This window comes from Oncorhynchus mykiss, chromosome 21, assembly GCF_057628025.1.
Source record: "Oncorhynchus mykiss isolate SJ-2025 chromosome 21, ASM5762802v1, whole genome shotgun sequence".
NCBI classification, from domain to species: domain Eukaryota; kingdom Metazoa; phylum Chordata; class Actinopteri; order Salmoniformes; family Salmonidae; genus Oncorhynchus; species Oncorhynchus mykiss.
In genome coordinates, this window is record NC_143042.1 from 37,835,769 (window position 1) to 37,863,379 (window position 27,611).

Below are 27,611 nucleotides of genomic sequence, written 5' to 3' on the forward strand. Positions count from 1 at the left end.
GTGAGTACAGTAGTGTATATCCTCTCTCTGTCTACCCGAGGCGGTTCGGTGGTCATCTTGATGCCGGCCTGCAGGATAGCGATGGGGAAGTCAGGGTGAGGAGAGGAGCTGAGCCACAGTCTGAAGTCAGGATGGGGCTCCTCCACCTGCAGCTGTTCCACTAACTTATCCAGCTGGGGCATCCAGGACAGACACAGGTGGCAGTTAGCCAGGAACACCCAATGACCTGTGGAGTGGGAGTGGGAGAGGAGAATAGAGGAAAGAGTGGAGGAGAAGCAATATTAAAAATCAACTTTTCCAAAAACAACAGTACTGATGTATTACGAGTACAATCTGATGTATGGCGATGACATTTGGTCAAGTATAGAGAGGTGTGTCTGAAATCACAACAAGCTACAGGAAGTGACAGCCAGATAGAACATAACAAATGACACTGCAGTCCACAAACAGGGCATGGGGGAGAGAGAGGAAATATAGATTGAGAGAGAGAGAGAGAGGAGTCCTATGAATACTCAGCAAAGTAACTATCAACGGTGAACGAGAAACAGACGCCGAGAAGAGAGAGAGAAAGGGAAATCCGTACCGCTCTTCACTCCCTCTTTGATCATGCGTGTGGCAATGGGGGCTTGACCCTGGCCCAGGGAGAGGGCATGGAATTTCCTGCTCATCCCTGAGGCCTCAGCCAGCTGTAGCAGGGCTCCTGTAGGGTCCACCCCCGGAGACAACACGAATATCAGGGGAGTCTTAGTGGTCGAGTCCTCCACCACCTGGGGGAAGCATCAACACAGTGGCAGATATCAGGGGAGGACCAAGAGAGAAATTACTATTGTATTAGTACAGTTCTTGTTAATGGTCACAGTTGATGGCAGTAGGATGCAAGTATCATCCCCCAATTGGGTTTGTGACAAATGTGAAACTTTTTTACCAAGTGCTTTCACATCAATACATAGAGGATTACTGGGAACAAATGTTTTTCCTGTTCAGGTCAAGTGGTCAGGAATAACTCCAGAAGGCCGGAATGACCCATCTCAAAATGGACCACCTCCACAACGCAGGGGATCCATCTTGGCTCTGGTTGGCAGCCATCTTGTGCCAGATCCCTCAGCTGTCATCGAGGCTGAACGTGTCAGCGTGGCAGTGAGACAGTGACACAGAGAGCAGGGGGGGGGATCAAACAGTCTCCTCCGAGTGTCACTCACAGTCTCGTCACACACACGCGCGCGCGCACACACACATATGCACACCGACACACCCACTCACAGCCTTCATGTCGAGTACGGGCGGCTCCACGAAACGTGATCCCAGGTTGTTGATGATGAAGGCGGCGACGCAGAAGGCGACGCGGTCCTGCCGCAGTGAGCGCACGATCAACATCCTCTGGAGCTCATTACAACCATTCTCCCACTCACCTGGTGTGGGGAGGGTGGACGGAAAAAGAGAGGTCGTCGGGAGGGAGAAGAGAGAGAGGTCGGGAGGGAGAAGAGAGAGAGGTCGGGAGGGAGAAGAGAGACAGGTCGGGAGGGAGAAGAGAGACAGGGAGGGAGGGAGAAGAGAGACAGGTCGGGAGGGAGAAGAGAGACAGGGAGGGAGGGAGAAGAGAGACAGGTCGGGAGGGAGAAGAGAGACAGGTCGGGAGGGAGAAGAGAGACAGGTCGGGAGGGAGAAGAGAGACAGGTCGGGAGGGAGAAGAAAGACAGGTCGGGAGGGAGAAGAGAGACAGGTCGGGAGGGAGAAGAGAGACAGGTCGGGAGGGAGAAGAGAGACAGGTCGGGAGGGAGAAGAGAGAGAGGTCGGGAGGGAGAAGAGAGACAGGTCGGGAGGGAGAAGAGAGAGAGGTCGGGAGGGAGAAGAGAGAGAGGTCGGGAGGGAGAAGAAAGACAGGTTGGGATAGAGAGGGATGGGGGAGGAGACAGAAAGACAGTGAGGTTGAAGAAGAAGGATTGAAGGTGAAGGTGACAAGGGGAGACAGAGACACAGCGTTGGTTGGGTGTTTTCAGCAACACCAGTGATAACTAAACTTCGCAACTAAAGTCCCGGTGTTAAAACCACAATGAATCACAATGAATTTTGCATGAATGGCAAATGGGTTTTAGATAAACAATAGATTTTAATGGCAAGCCGGGAGGAAAAGTTCCATCATGTAATTCTACTAATATTGAGCTGAACTTTGTGTGATTTAATTAACATGATGACATAAAGCAGTGATAGTGACAGAGGCACACACTGCTACGTGATAGGCATCAATAGTCCTTCAGCACGGAGAGAGGGAGAGAAAGAGAGACTCAGTGAACAAAGCCTTGCTTTTCAGAGAGACCGCCATAGGCAGACCTGGCTCTAAAGAGAAGACAGGCTATGTGCACACTGCCCACAAAATGAGGTGGAAATTGAGCTGCACTTCCTAACCTGCCAAATGTTTGACCATATTAGAGACACATACTTCCCTCAGATTACACAGATCCACAAAGAAATTCTCAAAAATTCTAATTTTGATAGGCTCCCATATCTACTGGGTGAAATACCACAGTGTGCATCACAGCAGCAGATCTGTGACATGTTGTCACAAGAAAAGGTCAACCAGTGAAGAACAAACACTAGTGTAAATACAACCCATATTTATGTTTATTTATTTTCCCTTTTGTAATTTAACTATTTGCACATCATTACAACACGGAATATAAACATAATATGACATTTGAAATGTCTTTATTCTTTTGGAACTTTTGTGAGAGAGAGAGAGAGAGAGGGTACCCAACTGTTGCACATAAGATAACAAGATGGGATTCTCCAAACCCTACCCCTCTCACCAGGTAGCTGTGCGGTCTCTCCCAACCCTACCCCTCTCACCAGGTAGCTGTGCGGTCTCTCCCAACCCTACCCCTCTCACCAGGTAGCTGTGCGGTCTCTCCCAACCCTACCCCTCTCACCAGGTAGCTGTGCGGTCTCTCCAAACCCTACCCCTCTCACCAGGTAGCTGTGCGGTCTCTCCCAACCCTACCCCTCTCACCAGGTAGCTGTGCGGTCTCTCCCAACCCTACCCCTCTCACCAGGTAGCTGTGCGGTCTCTCCCAACCCTACCCCTCTCACCAGGTAGCTGTGCGGTCTCTCCCAACCCTACCCCTCTCACCAGGTAGCTGTGCGGTCTCTCCCAACCCTACCCCTCTCACCAGGTAGCTGTGCGGTCTCTCCCAACCCTACCCCTCTCACCAGGTAGCTGTGCGGTCTCAGGCCCGGCACTCGTGTACCAAAGGTTCCAGTCTCGGGGGTACTGTTCAAAGGAGGCCATGAGGCCGTGGAAGTTAGCCAGCTTGTCCAGCTCTGTCACGTTGTCCCAGTTCGACTCAGCCAGCCAGCTAGAACACGGGTTCTCCATCTGACTCTCTTTATCTAGAACCTAGAGGGGAGGGAGAGAGAGAGAGAGAGAGGGGAGGGAGGGGAGAGATAAATACATTTCAAGGGATGTGTTTTATATTTTTGATGGCACCTGTATAGCTGCCCAGTCAGTACTAGCTCTTGTAACACGCGTCTGAGTCTGCTGCTTGAGGAAGATTTATTGACCAACTGTGTGCTTGACAAAGCCTTCCCCATTAATCCTCATAGGATTAATACAATTGTGATGAATTGTATGGCACATTCAGTCTGTTCTGTGTGTGTGTGTGTGTGTGTGTGTGTGCGCATATCTGTGTGTGTGTGCATATCTGTGTGTGTGTGTGCGCGCGCATATCTGTGTGTGTGTGTGTGTGTGTGTGTCTCACCAATCCTCCCCTGAGGAAGAAGCTGTATTCCTCCATGTTGAGTTTACCAGCCACCTCCAGGATCTTGGCACAAATCTGGAAACTGAAGAGCAGCTTGTGGACCTCAAACAGACCACGACACGTGTACCTGGAGAAGACGGGGAGCGGCTTGATCAAACTCCGGTGGTGCACACACTGGACGAAGAGGTAAAACAGTACAGGACTCTATTGTATCTCTATGGTAATCTGTATCTAGTATCTAAAGTATGGTCCGTGTGTTCTTTTGTTTCCTACTTCAAAACTGTTGGTCCTGTATAATAGCTTCACATTTAAATGCACATTATTCCAAAATTCATCATCATTCCTATCATTATCCGAGTTCAGTCCCTGTAGATGGCGGTATGTGTGGTACTCGTTGAGGTTATATTATGTTGTACCTGTAGACAGCGGTATGTGTGGTAGTCGTTGAGGTTATATTATGTTGTACCTGTAGACAGCGTATGTGTGGTAGTCGTTGAGGTTATATTATGTTGTACCTGTAGACAGCGGTATGTGTGGTAGTCGTTGAGGTTATATTATGTTGTACCTGTAGACAGAGTATGTGTGGTAGTCGTTGAGGTTATATTATGTTGTACCTGTAGACAGCGTATGTGTGGTAGTCGTTGAGGTTATATTATGTTGTACCTGTAGACAGCGGTATGTGTGGTAGTCGTTGAGGTTATATTATGTTGTACCTGTAGACAGCGGTATGTGTGGTAGTCGTTGAGGTTATATTATGTTGTACCTGTAGACAGCGTATGTGTGGTAGTCGTTGAGGTTATATTATGTTGTACCTGTAGACAGCGTATGTGTGGTAGTCGTTGAGGTTATATTATGTTGTACCTGTAGACAGCGTATGTGTGGTAGTCGTTGAGGTTATATTATGTTGTACCTGTAGACAGCGTATGTGTGGTAGTCGTTGAGGTTATATTATGTTGTACCTGTAGACAGCGTATGTGTGGTAGTCGTTGAGGTTATATTATGTTGTACCTGTAGACAGCGTATGTGTGGTAGTCGTTGAGGTTATATTATGTTGTACCTGTAGACAGCGTATGTGTGGTAGTCGTTGAGGTTATATTATGTTGTACCTGTAGACAGCGGTATGTGTGGTAGTCGTTGAGGTTATATTATGTTGTACCTGTAGACAGCGTATGTGTGGTAGTCGTTGAGGTTATATTATGTTGTACCTGTAGACAGCGTATGTGTGGTAGTCGTTGAGGTTATATTATGTTGTACCTGTAGACAGCGGTATGTGTGGTAGTCGTTGAGGTTATATTATGTTGTACCTGTAGACAGCGGTATGTGTGGTAGTCGTTGAGGTTATATTATGTTGTACCTGTAGACAGCGTATGTGTGGTAGTCGTTGAGGTTATATTATGTTGTACCTGTAGACAGCAGTATGTGTGGTAGTCGTTGAGGTTATATTATGTTGTACCTGTAGACAGCGGTATGTGTGGTAGTCGTTGAGGTTATATTATGTTGTACCTGTAGACAGCGGTATGTGTGGTAGTCGTTGAGGTTATATTATGTTGTACCTGTAGACAGCGTATGTGTGGTAGTCGTTGAGGTTATATTATGTTGTACCTGTAGACAGCAGTATGTGTGGTAGTCGTTGAGGTTATATTATGTTGTACCTGTAGGACAGAGTATGCGTGGTAGTCGTTGAGGTTATATTATGTTGTACCTGTAGACAGAGTATGTGTGGTAGTCGTTGAGGTTATATTATGTTGTACCTGTAGACAGCGGTATGTGTGGTAGTCGTTGAGGTTATATTATGTTGTACCTGTAGACAGCGTATGTGTGGTAGTCGTTGAGGTTATATTATGTTGTACCTGTAGACAGCGGTATGTGTGGTAGTCGTTGAGGTTATATTATGTTGTACCTGTAGACAGCAGTATGTGTGGTAGTCGTTGAGGTTATATTATGTTGTACCTGTAGACAGCGGTATGTGTGGTAGTCGTTGAGGTTATATTATGTTGTACCTGTAGACAGAGTATGTGTGGTAGTCGTTGAGGTTATATTATGTTGTACCTGTAGACAGCAGTATGTGTGGTAGTCGTTGAGGTTATATTATGTTGTACCTGTAGACAGCGGTATGTGTGGTAGTCGTTGAGGTTATATTATGTTGTACCTGTAGACAGAGTATGTGTGGTAGTCGTTGAGGTTATATTATGTTGTACCTGTAGACAGCGGTATGTGTGGTAGTCGTTGAGGTTATATTATGTTGTACCTGTAGACAGCGGTATGTGTGGTAGTCGTTGAGGTTATATTATGTTGTACCTGTAGACAGCGGTATGTGTGGTAGTCGTTGAGGTTATATTATGTTGTACCTGTAGACAGCGTATGTGTGGTAGTCGTTGAGGTTATATTATGTTGTACCTGTAGACAGCGGTATGTGTGGTAGTCGTTGAGGTTATATTATGTTGTACCTGTAGACAGAGTATGTGTGGTAGTCGTTGAGGTTATATTATGTTGTACCTGTAGACAGAGTATGTGTGGTAGTCGTTGATATTATATTATGTTGTACCTGTAGACAGCGGTATGTGTGGTAGTCGTTGAGGTTATATTATGTTGTACCTGTAGACAGCGTATGTGTGGTAGTCGTTGAGGTTATATTATGTTGTACCTGTAGACAGCGGTATGTGTGGTAGTCGTTGAGGTTATATTATGTTGTACCTGTAGACAGAGTATGTGTGGTAGTCGTTGAGGTTATATTATGTTGTACCTGTAGACAGAGTATGTGTGGTAGTCGTTGATATTATATTATGTTGTACCTGTAGACAGCGGTATGTGTGGTAGTCGTTGAGGTTATATTATGTTGTACCTGTAGACAGCGTATGTGTGGTAGTCGTTGAGGTTATATTATGTTGTACCTGTAGACAGAGTATGTGTGGTAGTCGTTGAGGTTGGCGATCCTCTCGTCCAGTTTGTGTGAGCGCTGACTCTTCTCTATGCTGAGGTTGAACAGGTCTATGTAGGCATCCAGACTGAACTGGTACATGGGGTCGATACGGCCCATATCGTTTAATACAAAGAACAGGATAGAGGCCCGCTGGGCACAAGGACGGTATGCCTAGAGGGGAGGACACGGATATATGGCTTTCATGAAAACAGACATTTATTTTGACATGGTCAGTAACACTTAACTTAGATGATGTAGCGGTTATAAAGCTAATATACCTGACATAAAGATACATAATGTTGTGTTATGTCTACAGTCATTTATACAACTTTAAGGACCTTTATGCAGTGTAAGACAATGTCTGCTCTGTCAGCACTCTTTCTGTCCTGCTCCCTCCACCTCTCTATTCTCCCTTTCTCCCTCTTACCCTCCCTCACCCCACCTCTCTATTCTCCCTTTCTCCCTCACCCCACCTCTCTATTCTCCCTCCTACCCTCCCTACCTCCCTCCCTCCACCTCTCTATTCTCCCTTTCTCCCTCCTACCCTCCCTCCACCTCTCTATTCTCCCTTTCTCCCTCCTACCCTCCCTACCTCCCTCACCCCACCTCTCTATTCTCCCTTTCTCCCTCCCTACCTCCCTCCCTCCACCTCTCTATTCTCCCTTTCTCCCTCCTACCCTCCCTACATCCCTCCCTCCACCTCTCTATTCTCCCTTTCTCCCTCCTACCCTCCCTCCCTCCACCTCTCTATTCTCCCTTTCTCCCTCCTACCCTCCCTACATCCCTCCCTCCACCTCTCTATTCTCCCTTTCTCCCTCCTACCCTCCCTACCTCCCTCCCTCCACCTCTCTATTCTCCCTTTCTCCCTCCTACCCTCCCTACCTCCCTCACCCCACCTCTCTATTCTCCCTCCTACCCTCCCTACCTCCCTCACCCCACCTCTCTATTCTCCCTCCTACCCTCCCTACCTCCCTCCCTCCACCTCTCTATTCTCCCTTTCTCCCTCCTACCCTCCCTACATCCCTCCCTCCACCTCTCTATTCTCCCTTTCTCCCTCCTACCCTCCCTCCCTCCACCTCTCTATTCTCCCTTTCTCCCTCCCGACTGACCCCCTCTTTCCCTCCTCACACCCATTCTCCCTCCTTACCCTCTCCCTCCCGCCTCACCCCCTCCTTCCTTCCCACTCTCTCTCCCTCCCTCCTACCCTCCCTACCTCCCTCCCTCCCTCCTCACCTCTCTGGCCGTGTCGATCTTGATCTCAGTCAGTTCGCTGGTCTCCAGTTGTTCCGAGACCTCTGTGGCCGTCACTTTAGATGTCTGCAGGGTGTTCACCAGCTGAACATCATCCAGGAGAGAACCCGTTGCCTCGTTCAACAGCCTGCAATACATACACTTATTATTTAAAAAAAACTTTTTCTAGCACAGTGATGGTTACCAGCACTTTTCTTTAATTGGGAAGATCATTCTACTGTATATGGTTGTTTCTTTTTTTATTTAAATGCACGTATTGTAAATAATTCTGAATAAAATAACGGAAATAATAAAATGATTAGAACATGACTAAAATGTCATGTGGAAATTGTAGCTAGGACATTAACAGACAGTTGGGTCAGTCTAATAAAGTAGTGTAGTATTACTATTTACTATTAGTGTAGTATGTATAGTAGTGTAGTATGTATAGTAGTGTAGTGTGTATAGTAGTGTATTATGTATAGTAGTGTAGTATGTAGTAGTGTAGTGTGTATAGTAGTGTATTATGTATAGTAGTGTAGTGGGTAGTATGTATAGTATTGTAGTATGTATAGTAGTGTAGTATGAATAGTAGTGTAGTATGTAGTGTGTATAGTAATGTAGTGTAGTATAGTAGTATGTATAGTAGTGTATTATGTAGTAGTGTAGTGTGTATAGTAGTGTAGTATGTATAGTAGTGTAGTGTGTATAGTAGTGTAGTATGTATATTAGTGTAGTATGTATAGTTGTGTAGTATGTATAGTTGTGTAGTATGTATAGTAGTGTATTATGTATAGTAGTGTAGTGGGTAGTATGTATAGTATTGTAGTATGTATAGTAGTGTAGTATGTAGTGTGTATAGTAATGTAGTGTAGTATGTATAGTAGTGTATTATGTAGTCGTGTAGTGTGTATAGCAGTATGTGTAGTATGCCGTAGTGTAGTATGTATAGTAGTGTAGTGTGTATAGTAGTGTAGTGGGTAGTATGTATAGTAGTGTAGTGGGTAGTATGTATAGTAGTGTAGTGTGTAGTGGGTAGTATGTATAGTAGTGTAGTATGTAGTAGTGTAGTGTGTATAGTAGTGTATTATGTAGTAGTGTAGTATGTAGCAGTGTAGTATGTATAGTAGTGTAGTATGTGTAGTAGTGTAGTGTGTATAGTAGTGTAGTATGTATAGTAGTGTAGTATGTATAGTAGTGTAGTATGTATAGTAGTGTAGTATGTATAGTTGTGTAGTATGTATAGTTGTGTAGTATGTCTAGTAGTGTAGTATGTATAGTAGTGTAGTATGTATAGTATTGTATAGTAGTGTAGTATGTAGTGTAGTATGTATAGTAGTGTAGTATGTATAGTAGTGTGTGTATAGTAATGTAGTGTGTAGTGTGTGTAGTAGTGTAGTGTGTTGTATGTATAGTAGTGGGTAGTATGTATAGTAGTGTAGTATGTAGTATGTATAGTAATGTAGTATGTAGTAGTGTAGTATGTATAGTAGTGTAGTATGGGGTGGCAGTTGGCCTAGCGGTTAAGAGCGTTGGGCCGAAAGGTCGCTGGTACGAATCCATGAGCCGACTAGGTAAAAAATCTGTTGATGTGCCCTTGAGCAAGGCACTCAACCCTAATTGCTCCTGTAAGTTGCTCTGGATAGGATCGTCTGCTAAATGACTCAAATGTAAATGTACCTGAGGATCTCGTCCTCCAGCTCCTGTAGTTTCCTCTTGCCAGAGGCAATGTTGATGACTAGAGAGTCTTTCTGCTCCTCTAACTCTGGACGCTCCTTCCTCACCACGATCCCTAGGAGCTGAGCCTCCAGGCCCTGGCATATATACACAAGGTTCAAAATATAATATGTGGACATGTCGAAACACACTCATCTGCATACACAGATTACGCATACAAATGCAAAGATTACACACACACAAACACATGTGCCGACCTGCTCCTTGACAGCAAAATTGACGATGGTGGTCTTGGTGGAGATCTCGGGGGTGTAGTGAGGGTTGGACAGCTTGGTGGTGATGTAGAATCTGAACTCTGGGCTGTACTCCACCTCTTTATCACCTAACTTCAGCAGGAGCCTTCCACCGACGTGTGTGAGAGACTTGTTGAGGATGGGGGCCAGCGAGGGATCCAGTTCCTCCTGGACGTTCTGCAGCAGAACTGGAGAACCAAACTGGACCGCATTCTCCAAGATACGCAGGAAGTCTGGCATCTGAAGGTCTATCACTTTCAGACCCTGAGAGGGAGAAAGCGAGAGAAAGAAAGAGGGAGAGACCAAGACAAATAAACAAACAAAACAAAAGCAAATACTAGTGATGGAAAGCATGAAAGCAAAATGAGAGATGAGAAAGAGAGCGAAGACAGTCCAGTGAATGAGAGAAGAAAAAGCAAACAGTGAAAAACGACCGCACAAAAAAGCCTGGTCAGACAGAGGAGTAGACATTGTTTCACGCCTGCTGTTTCACGTTTCCTGTTGGAAACTACAACTTCCTACTACATCACACAGTTCGGGCATGTTCTGATTTATCTCTAGAGAAACAGCAGCGCACCGTACGCATTGAGCTCACAGAATAAAAAAAAAAAGAAATTCAACTAATTGAACCCACTCGATCAATTAGTTGTTAAAAACCAAAAAAATCTGTGACATTTTGATTAATGGCTCAGCACTACATGTCTGTTACCGTTGCTAAAGCCATTGCCCAATTGTCCCCAAATGTCAGCGTTTTGGATGTATTATAGGAGTGCATTGGAGTAGAGTGGTGCTGATGAGACTAGGCTAAAAGCAGCTGGAGAGAGGAGTGAAAGGTCAGAGAGGGAGAGAAAGAACAAAGGAGAGGGGAGGGAGGGAGGGTGTTTGGGTCCTGGACATACACAACTGTTCAAAAGTTTGGAGTCACTAAGAAATGTCCTTGTTTTTGAAAGAAAAACATAAATTGATCAGAAATACAGTGTAGACATTGTTAATGTTGTAAATGACTATTGTAGCTGGAAACAGCTGATTTTTTTTATGTATTATACAGTGCCTTGCGAAAGTATTCGGCCCCCTTGAACTTTGCGACCTTTTGCCACATTTCAGGCTTCAATCATAAAGATATAAAACTGTATTTTTTTGTGAAGAATCAACAACAAGTGGGACACAATCATGAAGTGGAACGACATTTATTGGATATTTCAAACTTTTTTAACAAATCAAAAACTGAAAAATTGGGCGTGCAAAATTATTCAGCCCCCTTAAGTTAATACTTTGTAGCGCCACCTTTTGCTGCGATTACAGCTGTAAGTCGCTTGGGGTATGTCTCTATCAGTTTTGCACATCGAGAGACTGACATTTTTTCCCATTCCTCCTTGCAAAACAGCTCGAGCTCAGTGAGGTTGGATGGAGAGCATTTGTGAACAGCAGTTTTCAGTTCTTTCCACAGATTCTCGATTGGATTCAGGTCTGGACTTTGACTTGGCCATTCTAACACCTGGATATGTTTATTTTTGAACCATTCCATTGTAGATTTTGCTTTATGTTTTGGATCATTGTCTTGTTGGAAGACAAATCTCCGTCCCAGTCTCAGGTCTTTTGCAGACTCCATCAGGTTTTCTTCCAGAATGGTCCTGTATTTGGCTCCATCCATCTTCCCATCAATTTTAACCATCTTCCCTGTCCCTGCTGAAGAAAAGCAGGCCCAAACCATGATGCTGCCACCACCATGTTTGACAGTGGGGATGGTGTGTTCAGCTGTGTTGCTTTTACGCCAAACATAACGTTTTGCATTGTTGCCAAAAAGTTCAATTTTGGTTTCATCTGACCAGAGCACCTTCTTCCACATGTTTGGTGTGTCTCCCAGGTGGCTTGTGGCAAACTTTAAACGACACTTTTTATGGATATCTTTAAGAAATGGCTTTCTTCTTGCCACTCTTCCATAAAGGCCAGATTTGTGCAATATACGACTGATTGTTGTCCTATGGACAGAGTCTCCCACCTCAGCTGTAGATCTCTGCAGTTCATCCAGAGTGATCATGGGCCTCTTGGCTGCATCTCTGATCAGTCTTCTACTTGTATGAGCTGAAAGTTTAGAGGGACGACCAGGTCTTGGTAGATTTGCAGTGGTCTGATACTCCTTCCATTTCAATATTACACAGTGGTCCTTGGGATGTTTAAAGCTTGGGAAATCTTTTTGTATCCAAATCCGGCTTTAAACTTCTTCACAACAGTATCTCGGACCTGCCTGGTGTGTTCCTTGTTCTTCATGATGCTCTCTGCGCTTTTAACGGACCTCTGAGACTATCACAGTGCAGGTGCATTTATACGGAGACTTGATTACACACAGGTGGATTGTATTTATCATCATTAGTCATTTAGGTCAACATTGGATCATTCAGAGATCCTCACTGAACTTCTGGAGAGAGTTTGCTGCACTGAAAGTAAAGGGGCTGAATAATTTTGCACGCCCAATTTTTCAGTTTTTGATTTGTTAAAAAAGTTTGAAATATCCAATAAATGTCGTTCCACTTCATGATTGTGTCCCACTTGTTGTTGATTCTCCACAACAAAATACAGTTTTATATCTTTATGTTTGAAGCCTGAAATGTGGCAAAAGGTCGCAAAGTTCAAGGGGGCCGAATACTTTCGCAAGGCACTGTATAAATAGGCGTACAGAGGCCCATTATCAGCAACCATCACTGCTGTGTTCCACTGGAACGTTGTGTTAGCTAATCTAAGTTTATCATTTTAAAAGGCTAATGTATCAACTCGTCAATCTATTCTTGTTCTGAGAAATGAAGGCTATTCCATGCGAGAAATTGCCAAGAAACTGAAGATCTCATACAAAGCTGTGTACTACTCCCTTCACAGAACAGCGCAAACTGGCTCTAACCAGAATAGAAAGAGGAGTGGTAGGCCCCAGTGCACAACTGAGCAAGAAGACAAGTGTCTAGTTTGAGAAACAGACCCCTCACAAGTCCTCAACTGGCAGCTTCATTAAATAGTACCTGCAAAACACCAGACTCTACGTTAACAGTGAAGAGGCTGCTCCGGGATGCTGGCCTTCAACGTGAGAGTTAAGTGTTATTTAATGTTAGTTTATATGAGGAGCATCTACAGACGACGAGTTAGTTCAAACTGTATGTCTATGTAACAGTGTAGCTTCCGTCCCTCTCCTCGCCCCAACCTGGCCTCAAACCAGGGACCCTCTGCACACATCTACAACAGTCACCCACGAAGCATCTTTACCCATCGGGCCACAAAAGCCGCGGCCCTTGCAGAGCAAGGGGAACAACTACTTCAAGGTCTCAGAGCGAGTGACGTCACCGATTGAAACGCCATTAGCGCGCACCCTGCTAACTAGCTAGCCATTTCACATCGGTTACATCTAGACACCCTAAAGTTTGTTTGTTAGTCAAGGAGTGCTTTGTTTGGGGAAGTCACTCCAGAAAGGGACGGGAGGGGGGATGGTGTCTGAGTTTTATGTTCACATTTATTAATACAGGTGGCACGACAAGCTCCAGTACGGCAGGACGTTTTTCTTTTGGGCTTTGTATGACAGCAACAATTTGCTCTAAAATAAGAAATGCCACATAGTGACGGAGCACAGAGTAGACCTGGTGGAATAAAGATAGTCAGCTGGAACTGCAATGTCTTAGGTCATGTGGTGAAACGAGCTAAGGTTTTTTCTCATCTTAAATCACTTCTTCAGAGAACCTCATATTAAACGCTCCGCTCAGGCCAAGCGACGAGTCGGCTGAATCGGTCAGATATACCAGTCGGGTAGCAAAGGAAAAACAAGTGTTATTGTTGGACGTGACTTTAACTGTACGTTAGATCCTCTTTAAGATAAACAACTATCAAGGTCACTTCAACAATCAAATGCCAGTGCCTGTCTAAATACATTGTTGACAAACCTTAACATTTTTTATATTTGGAGACTGACGCACCCAACATATAGGGATTATTCTTTATTTTCATCAGTTCAAAAATCCTATTCAAGATTTATTTTTTTTTTGTTCGACTCCAAACTAATTTCAGCAGCTGCATCGGTTACCTATCACCCTATTCTAATTGCGGACCACTCTCCTCTGTCCATGGTGCTGAAACTCTACACTATGTCGACAGGTCGGCGACCGTGGCGCTTAGAAAGATTAGTCTTTTTGTCAGTATTTGAAGGAGCAGGTTGACTTTTTCCTCGGAGCTAACGACACGGGGGATGTTGACGACTCCACCCTTTGGGAATCTCTAAAGGCTGTGATTAGAGGGTACAGTATTTATTATACATCAGAAAGGAAGAAACGCGGCAATACTAGGCTGAGAGAAATTGAAAGAGAGTTAGGGGAACAGGAGAACGTTTTTAGGACGAATTTCTCAAATACAGCCCTTGAGAAGTTCACAAAGTTGAAATATGAATACAATACCATCCTTTCGAAACGGGTGGGCTTTTTACTTGCTAGAACGCAACAAAGTTATTTTGAACTGGGTGACAAACCACACAAATTATTAGCAAGACAGCTAAGGCATGTACAGGCATCTAGAGCTATTCACAAATAAAAGACAAGGGTAAAATAGTAACAGATCCGCAGGATATTAATAAATGTGTTGCGCAGTTTTACTCAGAGCTATACCAATCAAAATGCGATGCTACTGATCCACAAACTATGGAACGCGACAGGGGGGCAGCTGCTGCACTCGATGCAGGGATAACTTTGGAGGAAATTAACACAGCGATAGCACAATTTCCAAACAGCAAGGCCCCTGGGCCCGATGGATATGTAATAGAATTCTATAAGAAGTACTGCGCCAGTCTAGCTCCACTTATGTTGCGAATGTTTAAACAATCCAAAGAAAATGCCAAACTCCCACAAACACTGTATGAGGCTACAATAGCACTGATCTTGGAAAAAATATAAGAGATTCCATGGAAATGTCGTCTTATCGCCCCGTGTCGTTACTCCCCATAGAAAATAAGGTGTTGACAAAGATATTTGCAAACCGATTGAAAAAATATATTTCTGACATCATACACCCTGACCAGACAGGTTTTTATCCCGGGCCAACATATATACTACAATTTAAGACGTAATGTATCATGATCATAAAGTTGAAAATAAAGTCTGGAGCATTTCGGGTTTGGAAAGGAATTTATTAATTGGATAATAATTATTTATGCACACCCAATGGCGTCCGTGGTAACCAATCAGGAAATGTCGCAGTCATTCCACCTGTTCAAGGGCTGCCGACAGGGGTGCCCTATTCCGCCTGCTCTCTTCGCTGTAGCCATGGAACCCGTTGCTACTCGCATTCGGGGCATGTTCCGATATAGCTTCTGTTAAAATAAAAGACAGGCAACACAAAATGTCCCTATATGCAGACGATGTTATTTTGTTTTTATCCAAGCCTAAAACTTCTATTCCCCCCTTACTTAACTTGATAAATACATTCGGCTCCTTCTCTGGCCACAAGATAGTCTGGCAAAAAAGCGAATTGATGCCGATATCACGACCTGTGGATATGCAATTTCTGCAATCTACCCCATTTAGAACAGTGATGGACAAGTTCACAAGCATCGGCATTGTAGTGACAAGAGACCTTGATCAGCTATTGAAAGCGAATTGGGACATGAACATTTATCAACTTAAACAAAATATAGATTTTTGGGAAAAATCTGCCTATCTATTTGGTATAAACGCTATTAAAATGGTTGTCCTACCCAGGTTTCTCTACCTCTTCCAATGTCTACCCAATTTCATACCACAAAGCTATTTTAAGAAACTGGATTCAATAGTAACTCCATTCTTATGGGCTAACAAGGCAGCCAGAATTTCAAAGAAGCATTTATGCAAGTACAAGATAGAGGGGGGCTTTGGCCTTCCTCACTTTAAACTGTATTATTGGGCTGCTAATCTGAACATTGTGTCTTTCTGGAGGGAAAGTTTACCTGCGATCAGACAGAAGGATATGCCCTCATGGCTTTTGATTGAGCAGGCCTCCTGTCAACGTTCCTCACTCCCTGCACTTGTTAATAGTCCATAATATGTGAAAAAAGACACTTATGACTCTAATCCAGTCATCTGTCATACTCTTAGGATCTGTAAACAGATTAGGTATTTTCTTAACATACCCACTGTATACATTGACAGCCCAATTTGCCTGAATCATGCTTTCCACCCCGCATTGGATGATATGGTGTTTTCACAGTGGAGGGAGAAGGGCCTCAGAACAATTGGTAATTTATACATTGAGGGTCAGTTTGCTTCATTTCAACAATTGCAGGGAAAGTTCAACATTCCAACAACACATTTTTTCAGATACCTCCAAATCAGGAATTTCTTAAGGACACAAATCCAACAGTATGGCATGAAGCCAAATAATCCCACAATAGATAGCCTGATCCTTGTCAAACCCCATTCAAAAGGGTCGGTCTCTAGACTGTATGATGTGCTACAGGCCCACATAGAGGTATCCACAGACACCATTAAAAGGGCTTGGGAACAAGAACTTGGTTCAGAAATCTCAGATGAGGACTGGGTAGAAGCTCTCAGGAATATAAACCACAGTTCAGTGAATGCCAGACACAACATTGTACAGTTTAAGGTGATACACAGGTTACATTACTCAAAAGTGAAACTGCATAAAATATTCCCGGACACCTGTGTGAGAGGTGTAAGCAGGTTGAGGGGACATTGACCCACTTATTTCGGACATGTCCTAAGTTACATGCTTACTGGGCTCTCATTTGTAATGACTTATCTAAAGCCTTTGATAGAGTTATAGCCCCTGTCTCTCTTTGTACTCTATTAGCCAAAAGGATCATATTGCAATTTTGGAAATTGGAGACTGTACCTACCTTTGAAATGTGGTCACGGGATTTAGGGAATGTAATACATATGGAAGGATTCGATACAATACCTCCAATAGAAGTCCATTGTTTTACAAAATATGGCAGCCGATACTGGATAAATGGTCCCATCCCGCTTCATAACTGGGTTGACGATCTGCTGTTACTCTGTGCTGTACTCCACTCAATATTTATTTTTGGCTGAACTACACTGCTTGTAATGACTATATGCTGTCTTCTTATACATGTACCACCTAATAGGATGTTGTTTTATTTTGTGTATGTGTAAATTAAGTTTTGTTTTGTCCTCTAAATTGGCCATCCCATCCAACACTACAATGAATGTCAATGTTTGTATTGTTGTCCTTTTTAATACATTTTGTAATATATTGTAATTGTATATTGTATTGTATTTGTAACATATTATAAAAAATGTAAAAAAAACTGTCTACACTATATTTCTGATCAATTTGATGTTATTTCAACGGACCAAAAATGTGCTTTTCTTTCAAAAACAAGGACATTTCTAAGTAACCCCAACCGTTTGAACGGTAGTGTACATAAGAAGTGAAATTGGCCAGAGAAGAGAGGAGAAGAAAGGAAACGTAGTCCTGGCCAGACGTGGGTGAATTGGTGTCGTCTGTCTTGTCTGAGAGTGGCAGAAAAAAAGGCCTGGTGACCCACAGACTGGTCTAGACTGAGAAAAACAGAAGGGGTGCCTGAGTCACTCTCTGTTCCCCATCACTCACTCTTAGGTTAACTACACACACCTGCCTATTCTCTCTCTGTTTCTTTCAAACACACACACACACACACACAAAAGGTGCCTTTTGAAGAAATTGACTGTTTTTTACTGACGTTACCTTACTGACCGAGAGGGCCAAACTGCCTCTTAAAATGCCAAAAGGAGCGAGGGAACACATACAACAAGTGTCTGAAGAAAGGAGGAGAGAAACCACAGAGATGGGGAGTAAAAAAATATGTTAACTTCCTCGTTCACCTGGGTCACTGTGTGTGTGTGTGTGTGTGTGTGTGTGTGTGCGCGTGCGCGTGCGTGCGTGTGTGTGCTTGCGAGAGGGCGCGCGTGTCTCTGTGCTGATCGGATCTTATTTAATGAAGGAAGCCTACTGGTCCTAACTAAAAGCATTCAACTGTCAAAACCTGTCTCAAATGTGCTTTGTTGATGGGATTACAGTGGAGAATCTGGCTCCATTTGGCTCCTTGATGGGATATTTGATTTAAACATCATTTAACTCGGCAAGTCAGTTAAGAACAAATTCTTATTTACAACGACGGACTACCAAAAGGCCTCCTGTTGGGACGCGGGCTGTGATTCAAAATAAAAACAATTAAATAAAAATATAGGACAAAACACAACGACGAGACAACACTGCATAAAGACAGACCTAAAACAACAACATAGCAAGGCAGCAACACATGACAACACAGCATGGTAGCAACACAACATGACAACAACATGGTAGCAACACAACATGGCAGCAGCACAACATGGTAGCAGCATAAAACATGGTAGAAACATTATTGGGCAAATACAACAGCACAAAGGGCAAGACAATAGAGACAACACCACGCAAAGCAGCCACAACTGTCAGTAAGTGTCCATGATTGAGTCTTTGAATGAAGAGATTGAGATAAAACGGTCCAGTTTGAGTGTTTGTTGCAGCTCGTTCCAGTCGCTAGCTGCAGCGAACTGAAAAGACAAGGGACCCAGGGATGTGTGTGCTTTGGGGACCTTTAACAGAATGTGACTGGCAGAATGGGTGTTGTATGTGGAGGATGAGGGCTGCAGTAGATATCTCAGATTGGGGGGAGTGAGGCAGTCCAGTGTACAGAAGAGTATAGAGTGCAGTGATGTGTCCTATAAGGAGCATTGGTAGCAAATCTGATAGCCTCTAGCTGCTCGAGAACTCTCTCTCTCTCTCTCTCTCTCTCTCTCTCCTCTCTCTCTCCTCTCTCTCTCTCTCTCTAGAAAGGAGAGACAGGTTAAAATGGTTGGGGATAGGCTTGGCGATGATAGGGGAAGAAAAAGAAGAAGAAAGGGTCTATTAGAAGGGGTGGGAGATGAGGACATTGCCCAGCAACAGCCCCAAAACATCACTGCTCTAGAGGAGATCTGCATGGAGGAATGGGCCAAAATACCAGCAACAGTGTGTGAAAACCTTGTGAAGACTTACAGAAAACGTTTGACCTCTGTCATTGCCAACAAAGGGTATATAACAAAGTTTCTCGTCTATGCCGGTCGGTCGTTGCTCATCCATATATTTATATGTACATATTCTTAACCCATCCCTTTCCTTATTTGTGTGTATAAGGTAGTTGTTGTGGAATTGTTCGATGACTTGTTAGATATTACTGCACTGTCAAAACGAGAAGCACAAGCGTTTCGCTACACTCGCATTAACATCTGCTAACCTCGTGCACGTGACCAAGGACATTTGATTTGATATTGTACGTGTTGTGCTTCATGTTTTCAGTGACCTTGTGACCTTCCAACACTGTAAGTATAGTATAGTATAGTATAGTATACATCTATTCATGTTACATGGAATGCGTCGACAAACACACAATGCAGCGAGTACGAGGTCAATAACCATGGAAGTAGACAGTGGCAGAGAGAAATGTGAGAGCGAGGAGAGAGAAGGTGTGTGTGTTGTAGAGAGACAGACATAATTTGCACAAAGCAGGTCTCACCCTCTTCATCTCCATATTTTTGATCCACTTCAGGGCTTGGCCTTGAGGGTCCACCATCAGCGGCCATCTTGGGAAAAACAAAGCGAAGCAATACGTTCACATCATCAAGCTAGACAGTAGCCACAACATCCAAATTCTAGTACGTCTTATTAGCCTCATCCGTGAGGTCTGTGAGACTGAGATAGGTGTAATCTTTGTTTGATTCAACTGAGCGGTTTTATCTCGTTTATGAAACTAAGCACTAAGCAAAGACGGAGAGAACTGAATAACGATACTGGATGTGTGTGTGTTGTCTGACCGGTTGCCGCGGGTGACGATGACACCGTTTTCGGTGGAGAAGGCATCGGAGGGCAGACCCTGGATGTTCCAGTCCCTTACGGCCGTGGGCTTGGACAGGAACACAGCGAAACTAAAACCTGGAGAACACGGCACCTCCAACTCACGCACCTGATGGAGAAGAGAGGGAGGGAGAGGCGAGAGAGAGAGAGAGAGAGAGAGAGAGAGAGATATGAAGGTAACAGTGAATAATATATACACATAAGTACATTTCCACCTACCGGTGTAGTGTGACAGAGTGGAGGGAAATCCAGACAGTGACCTTGCCACTCACCTGTTTCATCCAGATAGAGACCAGCTGGTCTCTGTAGTTGGAGAGGAAAGGCCCCATGTAGGAGAGGAAGGCTGCAGCCAGCAGACAGTCTCCTACCAGAAAACCCATGTTCGTCTCCAAACCCTGAGACACACACACACATCTCCAGGTCACACTCGTGGACATGACCATCAAAACAAAGAAAGATGAAGGAGAAAAGCTCCCGGACAACTTTAATGATAAGAAATGATCATTCTAATCTTCTGACCAAATGACTCTTTGAAAGTTGACTCAGACACACTGCTGGGTTTGTACTAGAGGTCAACCGATTAATCGGGCCGATTTCAAGTTTTCATAACAATCGGTAATCGGCATTTTTGGACACCCACTCCACGAGGAGACTGCGTGGCAGGCTGACTACCTGTTACGCGAGTGCATCAAGAAGCCAAGGTAAGGTGCTAGCTAGCATTAAACTTACCTTATAAAAAACAATCTTAACATAATCTTAAAATCAATCTTAACATAATCACTAGTTATCTACACATGGTTGATGATATTACTAGTTTATCTAGCTTGTCCTGCGTTGCATATAATCGATGCGGTGCCTGTTAATTTCTCATCGAATCACAGCCTACTTCAACTTCGCCAAACGGGTGATGACTTAACAAGCGCATTCGCAAAAAAAGCACTGTCGTTGCCCCAATGTGTACCTCACCATAAACACCAATGCCTTTCTTTAAAATCCATAGACAAGTATATATTTTTAAACCTGCATATTTAGTTAATATTACCTGCTAACATGAATTTATTTTAATTAGGGAAATTGTGTCACTTCTCTTGCGTTCAGTGCAAGCAGAGTCCGGGTATATCCAGCAGTTTGAGCCGCCTGGCTCGTTGCGAATTGTGTGAAGACCATTTCTTCCTAACAAAGACCGTAATTAATTTGCCAGAATTTTACATAATTATGACATAACATTAAAGGTTGTGCAATGTAACAGCAAAATCTAGACTTAAGGATGCCACCCGTTAGATAAACTACGTAACGGTTCTGTATTTCTATGAAAGAATAAATGTTTTGTTTTTTCGAAATTATAGTTTCCGGATTTGACCATATTAATGACCTAAGGCTCATATTTCTGTGTGTTATTATGTTATAATTAAGTCTATGATTTGATCTTTGATAGAGCAGTCTGACTGAGCGGTGGTAGGCAGCAGCAGGCTCGTAAGCATTCATTCAAACAGCACTTTCCTGCCAGCAGCTCTTCGCTGTGCTTCAAGCATTGAGCTGTTTATGACTTCAAGCCTATCAACTCCCGAGATGAGGCTGGTGTAACCGAAGTGAAATGGCTAGCTAGCTAGCGGGGTAGGCGCTAATAGCGTTTCAATCAGTGACGTCATTCGCTCTGAGACCTTGAAGTAGTTGCTCCCCTTGCGGCAAGGGCCGCGGCTTTTGTGGAGCGATGGGTAACGATGCTTCAAGGGTGGCTGTTGTCGATGTGTCCCTGGTTTGAGCCCAGGTAGGGGCGAGGAGAGGGATGGAAGCTATACTGTTACACTGGCAATACTATATATATACACTGCTCAAAAAAATAAAGGGAACACTTAAACAACACAATGTAACTCCAAGTCAATCACACTTCTGTGAAATCAAACTGTCCACTTAGGAAGCAACACTGATTGACAATACATTTCACATGCTGTTGTGCAAATGGAATAGACAACAGGTGGAAATTGTAGGCAATTAGCAAGACACTCACATCCGCCACCTCATCAGGAGCATGCCCAGGCGTTGTAGGGAGGTCATACAGGCACGTGGAGGCCACACACACTACTGAGCCTCATTTTGACTTGTTTTAAGGACATTATATCAAAGTTGGATCAGCCTGTAGTGTGGTTTTCCACTTTAATTTTGATTGTGACTCCAAATCCAGACCTCCATGGGTTGATAAATTTGATTTCCATTGATAATTTTTGTGTGATTTTGTTGTCAGCACATTCAACTATGTAAAGAAAAATGTATTTAATAAGAATATTTTATTAATTCAGATCTAGGATGTGTTATTTTATTTTTTTGAGCAGTGTATATATAAGAACATCCAATAGTCAAAGGTATATGAAATACAAATATAGAGAGAAATAGTCCTATAATTCCTATAATAACTACAACCTAAAACTTCTTATCTGGGAATATTGAAGACTCATGTTAAAAGGAACCAACAGCTTTCATATTCATGTTCTGAGCAAGGAACTTAAACGTTAGCTTTTTTACATGGCACATTTTGCACTTTTACTTTCTTCTCCAACACTTTGTTTTTGCATTATTTATACCAAATTGAAGATTTCATTATTTATTTGAGGCTAAATTGATTTTATTGATGTATTATATTAAGTTAAAATAAAGTGTTCATTCAGTATTTTTGTAATTGTCATTATTACAAATAAATAAATACAATTTTAAAATCGGCAGATTAATCGGTATCGGCTTTTTTGGGGTCCTCCAATAATCGGTATCGCCGTTGAAAAATCATAATCGGTCGACCTCTAGTGTGAACGCTGTGTGATGCGTGTGCGATAGTGTGTTTTAGCTGGCTGTGTGAGCTCAATAAGAGGGGGTCGTACCACCACAGTCTCCTCCCAGCGGATTCTCTCTCCAGCCAGTCCAGACACCAGTTTCCCAGCCCGGTCCAGTTTGACCTCCATGTCCTCTGACTTCCTCCTCAACTCCTCCTTCTGAGCCAGCTTCTCATCATACTGCCTCTTCAACAGGTCCAGCTTCTCCCCTACCTACACACACACACACACAAAATACAGCACACAGATCCACACACAACTAGATTCATTCTTACTATTCTCACTTCCAAAAAGCACCCGAGTACCAATGAGAAACACAAACACACACAGACTCATTGACACTCCAGAAACGCATCAGCTATAGTGAGTATTTCCCAGGCAGGCAGGTCTCTTCTGCCTCCTCAACACCCCTGTACAGTAGCTCTCTGAGTTGGTGTGCGTGTGTGTACCTCAATGAGTTTCGCCTGGGCCTCTGCCAGGGAAGCCTGTTTCTCTGCCAGCTGGGACATGGCCCCGTTCAGCCTGGCTCTCTTAGGCTCCACCACCCTGAAGATACGACCATACACCTGAGTGAGTGAGAGAGAAAGAGAGTGAGAGTGAGAGACCCTGTTCACAAAAATGGTTTGCTCCTACAGACAGTGTGTCACGTGGCTTTGGCTTGGTATATAAAGCAGGCAGACAGGCATCGAGGCATTCAGTTACTGTTCCATTAAACGTTGGAATGGGCAAAATAAGTGACCTAAGCGGCTTTGAGCGTGGTATGACTGTTGGTGCCAGGCGCGCCAGATCCAGTATCTCAGAAACGGACGGCCTCCTGGGCTTTTCACACACGACAGTGTCTAGGGTTTATCAAGAATGGTGTGACAAACAAAAAACATCCAGTTAGTGGCAGTCCTGTGGGCGAAAAACAGCTTGTAGATGAGAGGTCGAAGGAGAATGGCAAGAGTCATGCAAGCTAACAGGCGGGCCACAAACAGACAAATAACGGCGCAGTACAACAGTGGTGTGCAGAACGGCGTCTCGGAACGCACAACTCGTCGCTCCTTGTCACAGATGGGATATTGCAGCAGACGACCACACCGGGTTCCACTCCTATCACCTAAAAACAAGAAGAAGCGGCTCCAGTGGGCACGCCATCACCAACACTGGACGACTGAGGAGCGGAAAAACATTGTCTGATCTGACAAATCCTAGTTCCTGTTGCGTCATGCTGACGGCAGAGTCAGGATTTGGCGTAAGCAGCATGAGTCAATGACCCCATTCTGCCTGGTGTCAACCGTACAGGCTGGTGAAGGTGGTGTAACTGTGTTACAATGTTTTCATGTTAGGTCCCTTGATACTAATTGAGCAAAGTTTCCATTCCTCAGATAATTCAGGCTGTTCTGGAGGAAAAGAGGGGTCCGACCCGGTACTAGATGGGTGTACCGAATAAACTGGCCACTGTGTGTATATGTATGTATGCTGCTTACCTCCATGGCTCTGACCCACATACAGAGAGACTTGGCGGCCAGGGAGACCCGTCCTATGATCTCTGGATGAAAGTCTGGCTGGGTGCAGTACTGGCCGATCTTCTTCAGTACGCGGTCTGAGATGTTGTCCTTGTCAAAGTGGACCAGCTGCTTGATGAAGTTGCCCTCGCCTGCATGCCAGACACCAAGGGCAACCAGTCAATAACTACTTCTCTCTCTCTCTCAATTCAATTCAAAGGGCTTTATTGGCATGGGAAACATATTTCTCTCTCTCTGTCTCTCCCCCCCCTCCCTCTCTCACCTTTCTGTATTTTCAATGCGAGGATTCAAAAGTTTCTTAATACAATATAGTATATCTGAGGTTTTGGTCTAGCTCTTCCTCTTTGTGCCCACTACTGTAGCTAGTTACTATATAAGCCACTGGTGGTCAGTCCTGGTCCTGCACATTTCTATTTTTGCACACATGATTCTAACCATCGAAGCCTGATGATGAGGTGATCATTTGAATCAGGTATGTAGTGCCAAGGAAAAAAGTCAAACGTACACCCCTTTGAGTCCCCAGGACCAGGTGTGTGTACCACTGGTATACACTGTAAAGGGGTTGCCGTGAATTTGATAGTCATTTACACACAGCTCAGTGGCAAGTAACATTCTGTCTTTTATATTGCAGTACACCCACTGTAATATGAATACGGTGTCAAAGCAAGTACTGTGTAATGACACACAGTACAGTACCATAAAATGTACTGTATTATACCGTTATAGTGCTACCGTAATAGGAATCAATTAATTAATAAATGGATGAATGACATAAATAATTACAAGGGATTGATTGGTCCAAGCAGTTTGGCTGCTTGGTAGTGTTTACACATTACAGCATTTTAATGAATATTTAGCATTTTAGGCCTATACCACTTGCACTTATAGAGGCCTTAACAAAGGCTTCCAAACTGGCAGCAAAAACAGGGAAAAACAGACCAAAAGGACATGGCAAAATGCTTAACCATTTAATGTTTAAGACTTGCTGTCATTCCAATCTGTCCCCTATAGATTTTAAATTGATGGGGCACTATAACCACAGAGGAGTAAAATTGGTACAGCATTCTCACTCACGAGTGCTATATAGCCTCTTACAATACACGCCTCAAAATATGTTAATGAGACAGAAAACAACAACGATGCATCCACTAGTGGTCAAACGGTTTTTGGTGCTCCAAAGATACGGTACAGTACTGTATTCTGTGGGGCTGGAATTACAGTTACCATACGAAATACAGCATTTCTTTCCCTGCACTAAACATGTTCCCACAATGCACTAAAGTTTCAGAGTATTTTACTGTTGATACTAACCAAAATTAACATATAAATTACAGTTTTCCATTAAAATGTACTTTTTCTTACATTTTGCTCTAAATCTACTCCTCTCTACAAATCCTCCCCCACTCCCACCCAGCTGTCTCTTGGCCTCTGCCCAGGTAGAATCGAAGAGGTAGGGAGACAGAAAGAGAGATAGATGGAAAGAGAGATAGATGGAAAGAGAGATGGAGCAGTAGATAGCTCTCACCCAGCTGTCTCTTGGCCTCTGCCCAGGTAGAATCGAAGAGGTAGGGAGACAGAAAGAGAGATAGATGGAAAGAGAGATGGAGCAGTAGATAGCTCTCACCTACCTGTCTCTTGGCCTCTGCCCAGGTAGAATCAAAGAGGTAGGGAGACAGAAAGAGAGATAGATGGAAAGAGAGATGGAGCAGTAGATAGCTCTCACCTAGCTGTCTCTTGGCCTCTGCCCAGGTGGGCTCATTGCCTCTGAGGATCATAACAGCCTGCATGACGGTCTCCACCAGGGTCGGGGGACGGCCGTACGACTTGATCTCTGTCATGTCCTTCTTATTCAGGGACTCCAACGCCTGGGGAAGAGAGGAGAGGAAGGAGGAGAGGAGGGGAAACAAGGTGAGTGGAGGGGAGAAGAGAAGAGAGAGAAGAGGAGGGGAGCGGAGAGGAGAGGGGTGAAAGAAGGGATAGGAGGTAGGAGAGAGTCAGTAAATATGGTAACACAATCACAGAAGGTGACCATATATATTACTGTACCAACTCTGCTGATTGCCCTGTAAATAAAAACAAACAATAAATATGTGTGAAAAAAAAACAAGATTTAAACCATTTCACCTGCATTTTACACTGAAAGGCAACAGCGTTGTTTTGCTTCAATAGAGTGATCAGGGGACTGCAACTACCGTTTTCCTTCCCAGAAAATACATTAGCGCAACACATCAGATGACAACAGAAGTGCAACGCTATTTGGCTACCAGCCACACAAGTAAATGAGCTTACAATGAAAAAGAGAGGCCTTTTAGAAACAAAACGATGCATCACCACCAGAGAAAGAATGTGAGCAGCCAGCTCAATGTTTTACTTGAAGTTAATCTAGCACGGGCCACACCGAGAAGCACACAATTAGTCTGATGCCGAGCAGAAATTACAATAAAAAACATATTAGATCTGCGTTTCCAAAACGCAGCAAGATATTTGTTGTGTGTTATCAAGCGTGAAAAATGCAGAATTCTGCATTAAGGCGACCCCTGCTGCTATTGAGACTCAGCAAAACAGATACAAACAGCTTACCTTCATGGCCTCCTCCAGAGCAGGCACGGCTTCATCCAGGTCTCTCTGGGCGTTCTCAGCCATGGCCCTACACTTGATCTCTTCTGCTCCGATCTTCTCACTGTGGGCACTCACAGTCTACACACGCGCGCGCCCGACCGCACACATGCACACACACCACCAGATGTACAGTTGAAGTCAAAAGTTTACATGCACCTTATTCAAATACATTTAAACTCAGTTTTTCACAATTCCTGACATTTAATCCTGGTAAAAATTCCCTGTCTTAGGTCAGTTAGGATCACCACTTTACTTTCAGAATGTGAAATGACAGAATAATAGTAGAGAGAATTATTTATTTCAGCTTTTATTTCTTTCATCACATTCCCAGTGGGTAAGACGTTTACATGCACTCAATTAGTATTTCGTAGCATTGTCTTTAAATTGTTTAACTTGGGTCAAACGTTTCGGGTAGCCTTCCACAAGCTTCCCACAATAAGTTGGGTTTATTTTGGCCCATTGCTCCTGACAGAGCTGGTGTAACTGAGTCAGGTTTGTTCGCACACGCTTTTTCAGTTCTGCCCACAAATGTTCTATAGGATTGAGGTCAGGGCTTTGTGATGGCCACTTCAATACCTTGACTTTGTTGTCCTTAAGCCATTTTGCTTGGAAGTATGCTTGAGGTCATTGTTCCTTTGGAAGACCCATTTGCTTCAATATATCCACATAATTTTCCATCCTCATGATGCCTTTCTATTTTGTGAAGTGCACCAGTCCCTCCTGCAGCAAAGCACCCCCACAACATGATGCTGCCACCCCCGTGCTACACGGTTGTTCTTCGGCTTGCAAGCCTCCCTCTTTTTCCTACAAACATAACGATGGTCATTATGGTCAAACAGTTCTATTTTTGTTTTATCAGACCAGAGGAAATTTCTCCAAAAAGTACGATCTTTGTC

The 27,611-nt window shown here is 43.8% G+C and overlaps 1 protein-coding gene across 1 annotated transcript in view; it reads right to left on the reverse strand.

Annotated features, from left to right (window-relative positions):
* Positions 1-27,611, reverse strand: part of dnah2 (dynein, axonemal, heavy chain 2) — a 234,031-nt gene that overhangs the window by 9,868 nt on the left and 196,552 nt on the right. The window contains exons 62-78 of the mRNA XM_036957925.2: positions 26,677-26,793; positions 25,820-25,961; positions 24,058-24,227; positions 23,038-23,154; positions 22,637-22,801; positions 20,039-20,161; positions 19,727-19,875; positions 19,429-19,495; positions 9,837-10,136; positions 9,583-9,716; positions 7,906-8,050; positions 6,644-6,843; positions 3,753-3,879; positions 3,205-3,391; positions 1,261-1,409; positions 584-767; positions 36-226 (exon numbers count right to left, since the gene is read on the reverse strand). Of these exons, the coding sequence (XP_036813820.2) occupies positions 36-226; positions 584-767; positions 1,261-1,409; positions 3,205-3,391; positions 3,753-3,879; positions 6,644-6,843; positions 7,906-8,050; positions 9,583-9,716; positions 9,837-10,136; positions 19,429-19,495; positions 19,727-19,875; positions 20,039-20,161; positions 22,637-22,801; positions 23,038-23,154; positions 24,058-24,227; positions 25,820-25,961; positions 26,677-26,793 (2,667 nt within the window). The remainder of the gene's footprint in view (positions 1-35; positions 227-583; positions 768-1,260; positions 1,410-3,204; positions 3,392-3,752; positions 3,880-6,643; positions 6,844-7,905; positions 8,051-9,582; positions 9,717-9,836; positions 10,137-19,428; positions 19,496-19,726; positions 19,876-20,038; positions 20,162-22,636; positions 22,802-23,037; positions 23,155-24,057; positions 24,228-25,819; positions 25,962-26,676; positions 26,794-27,611) is intronic.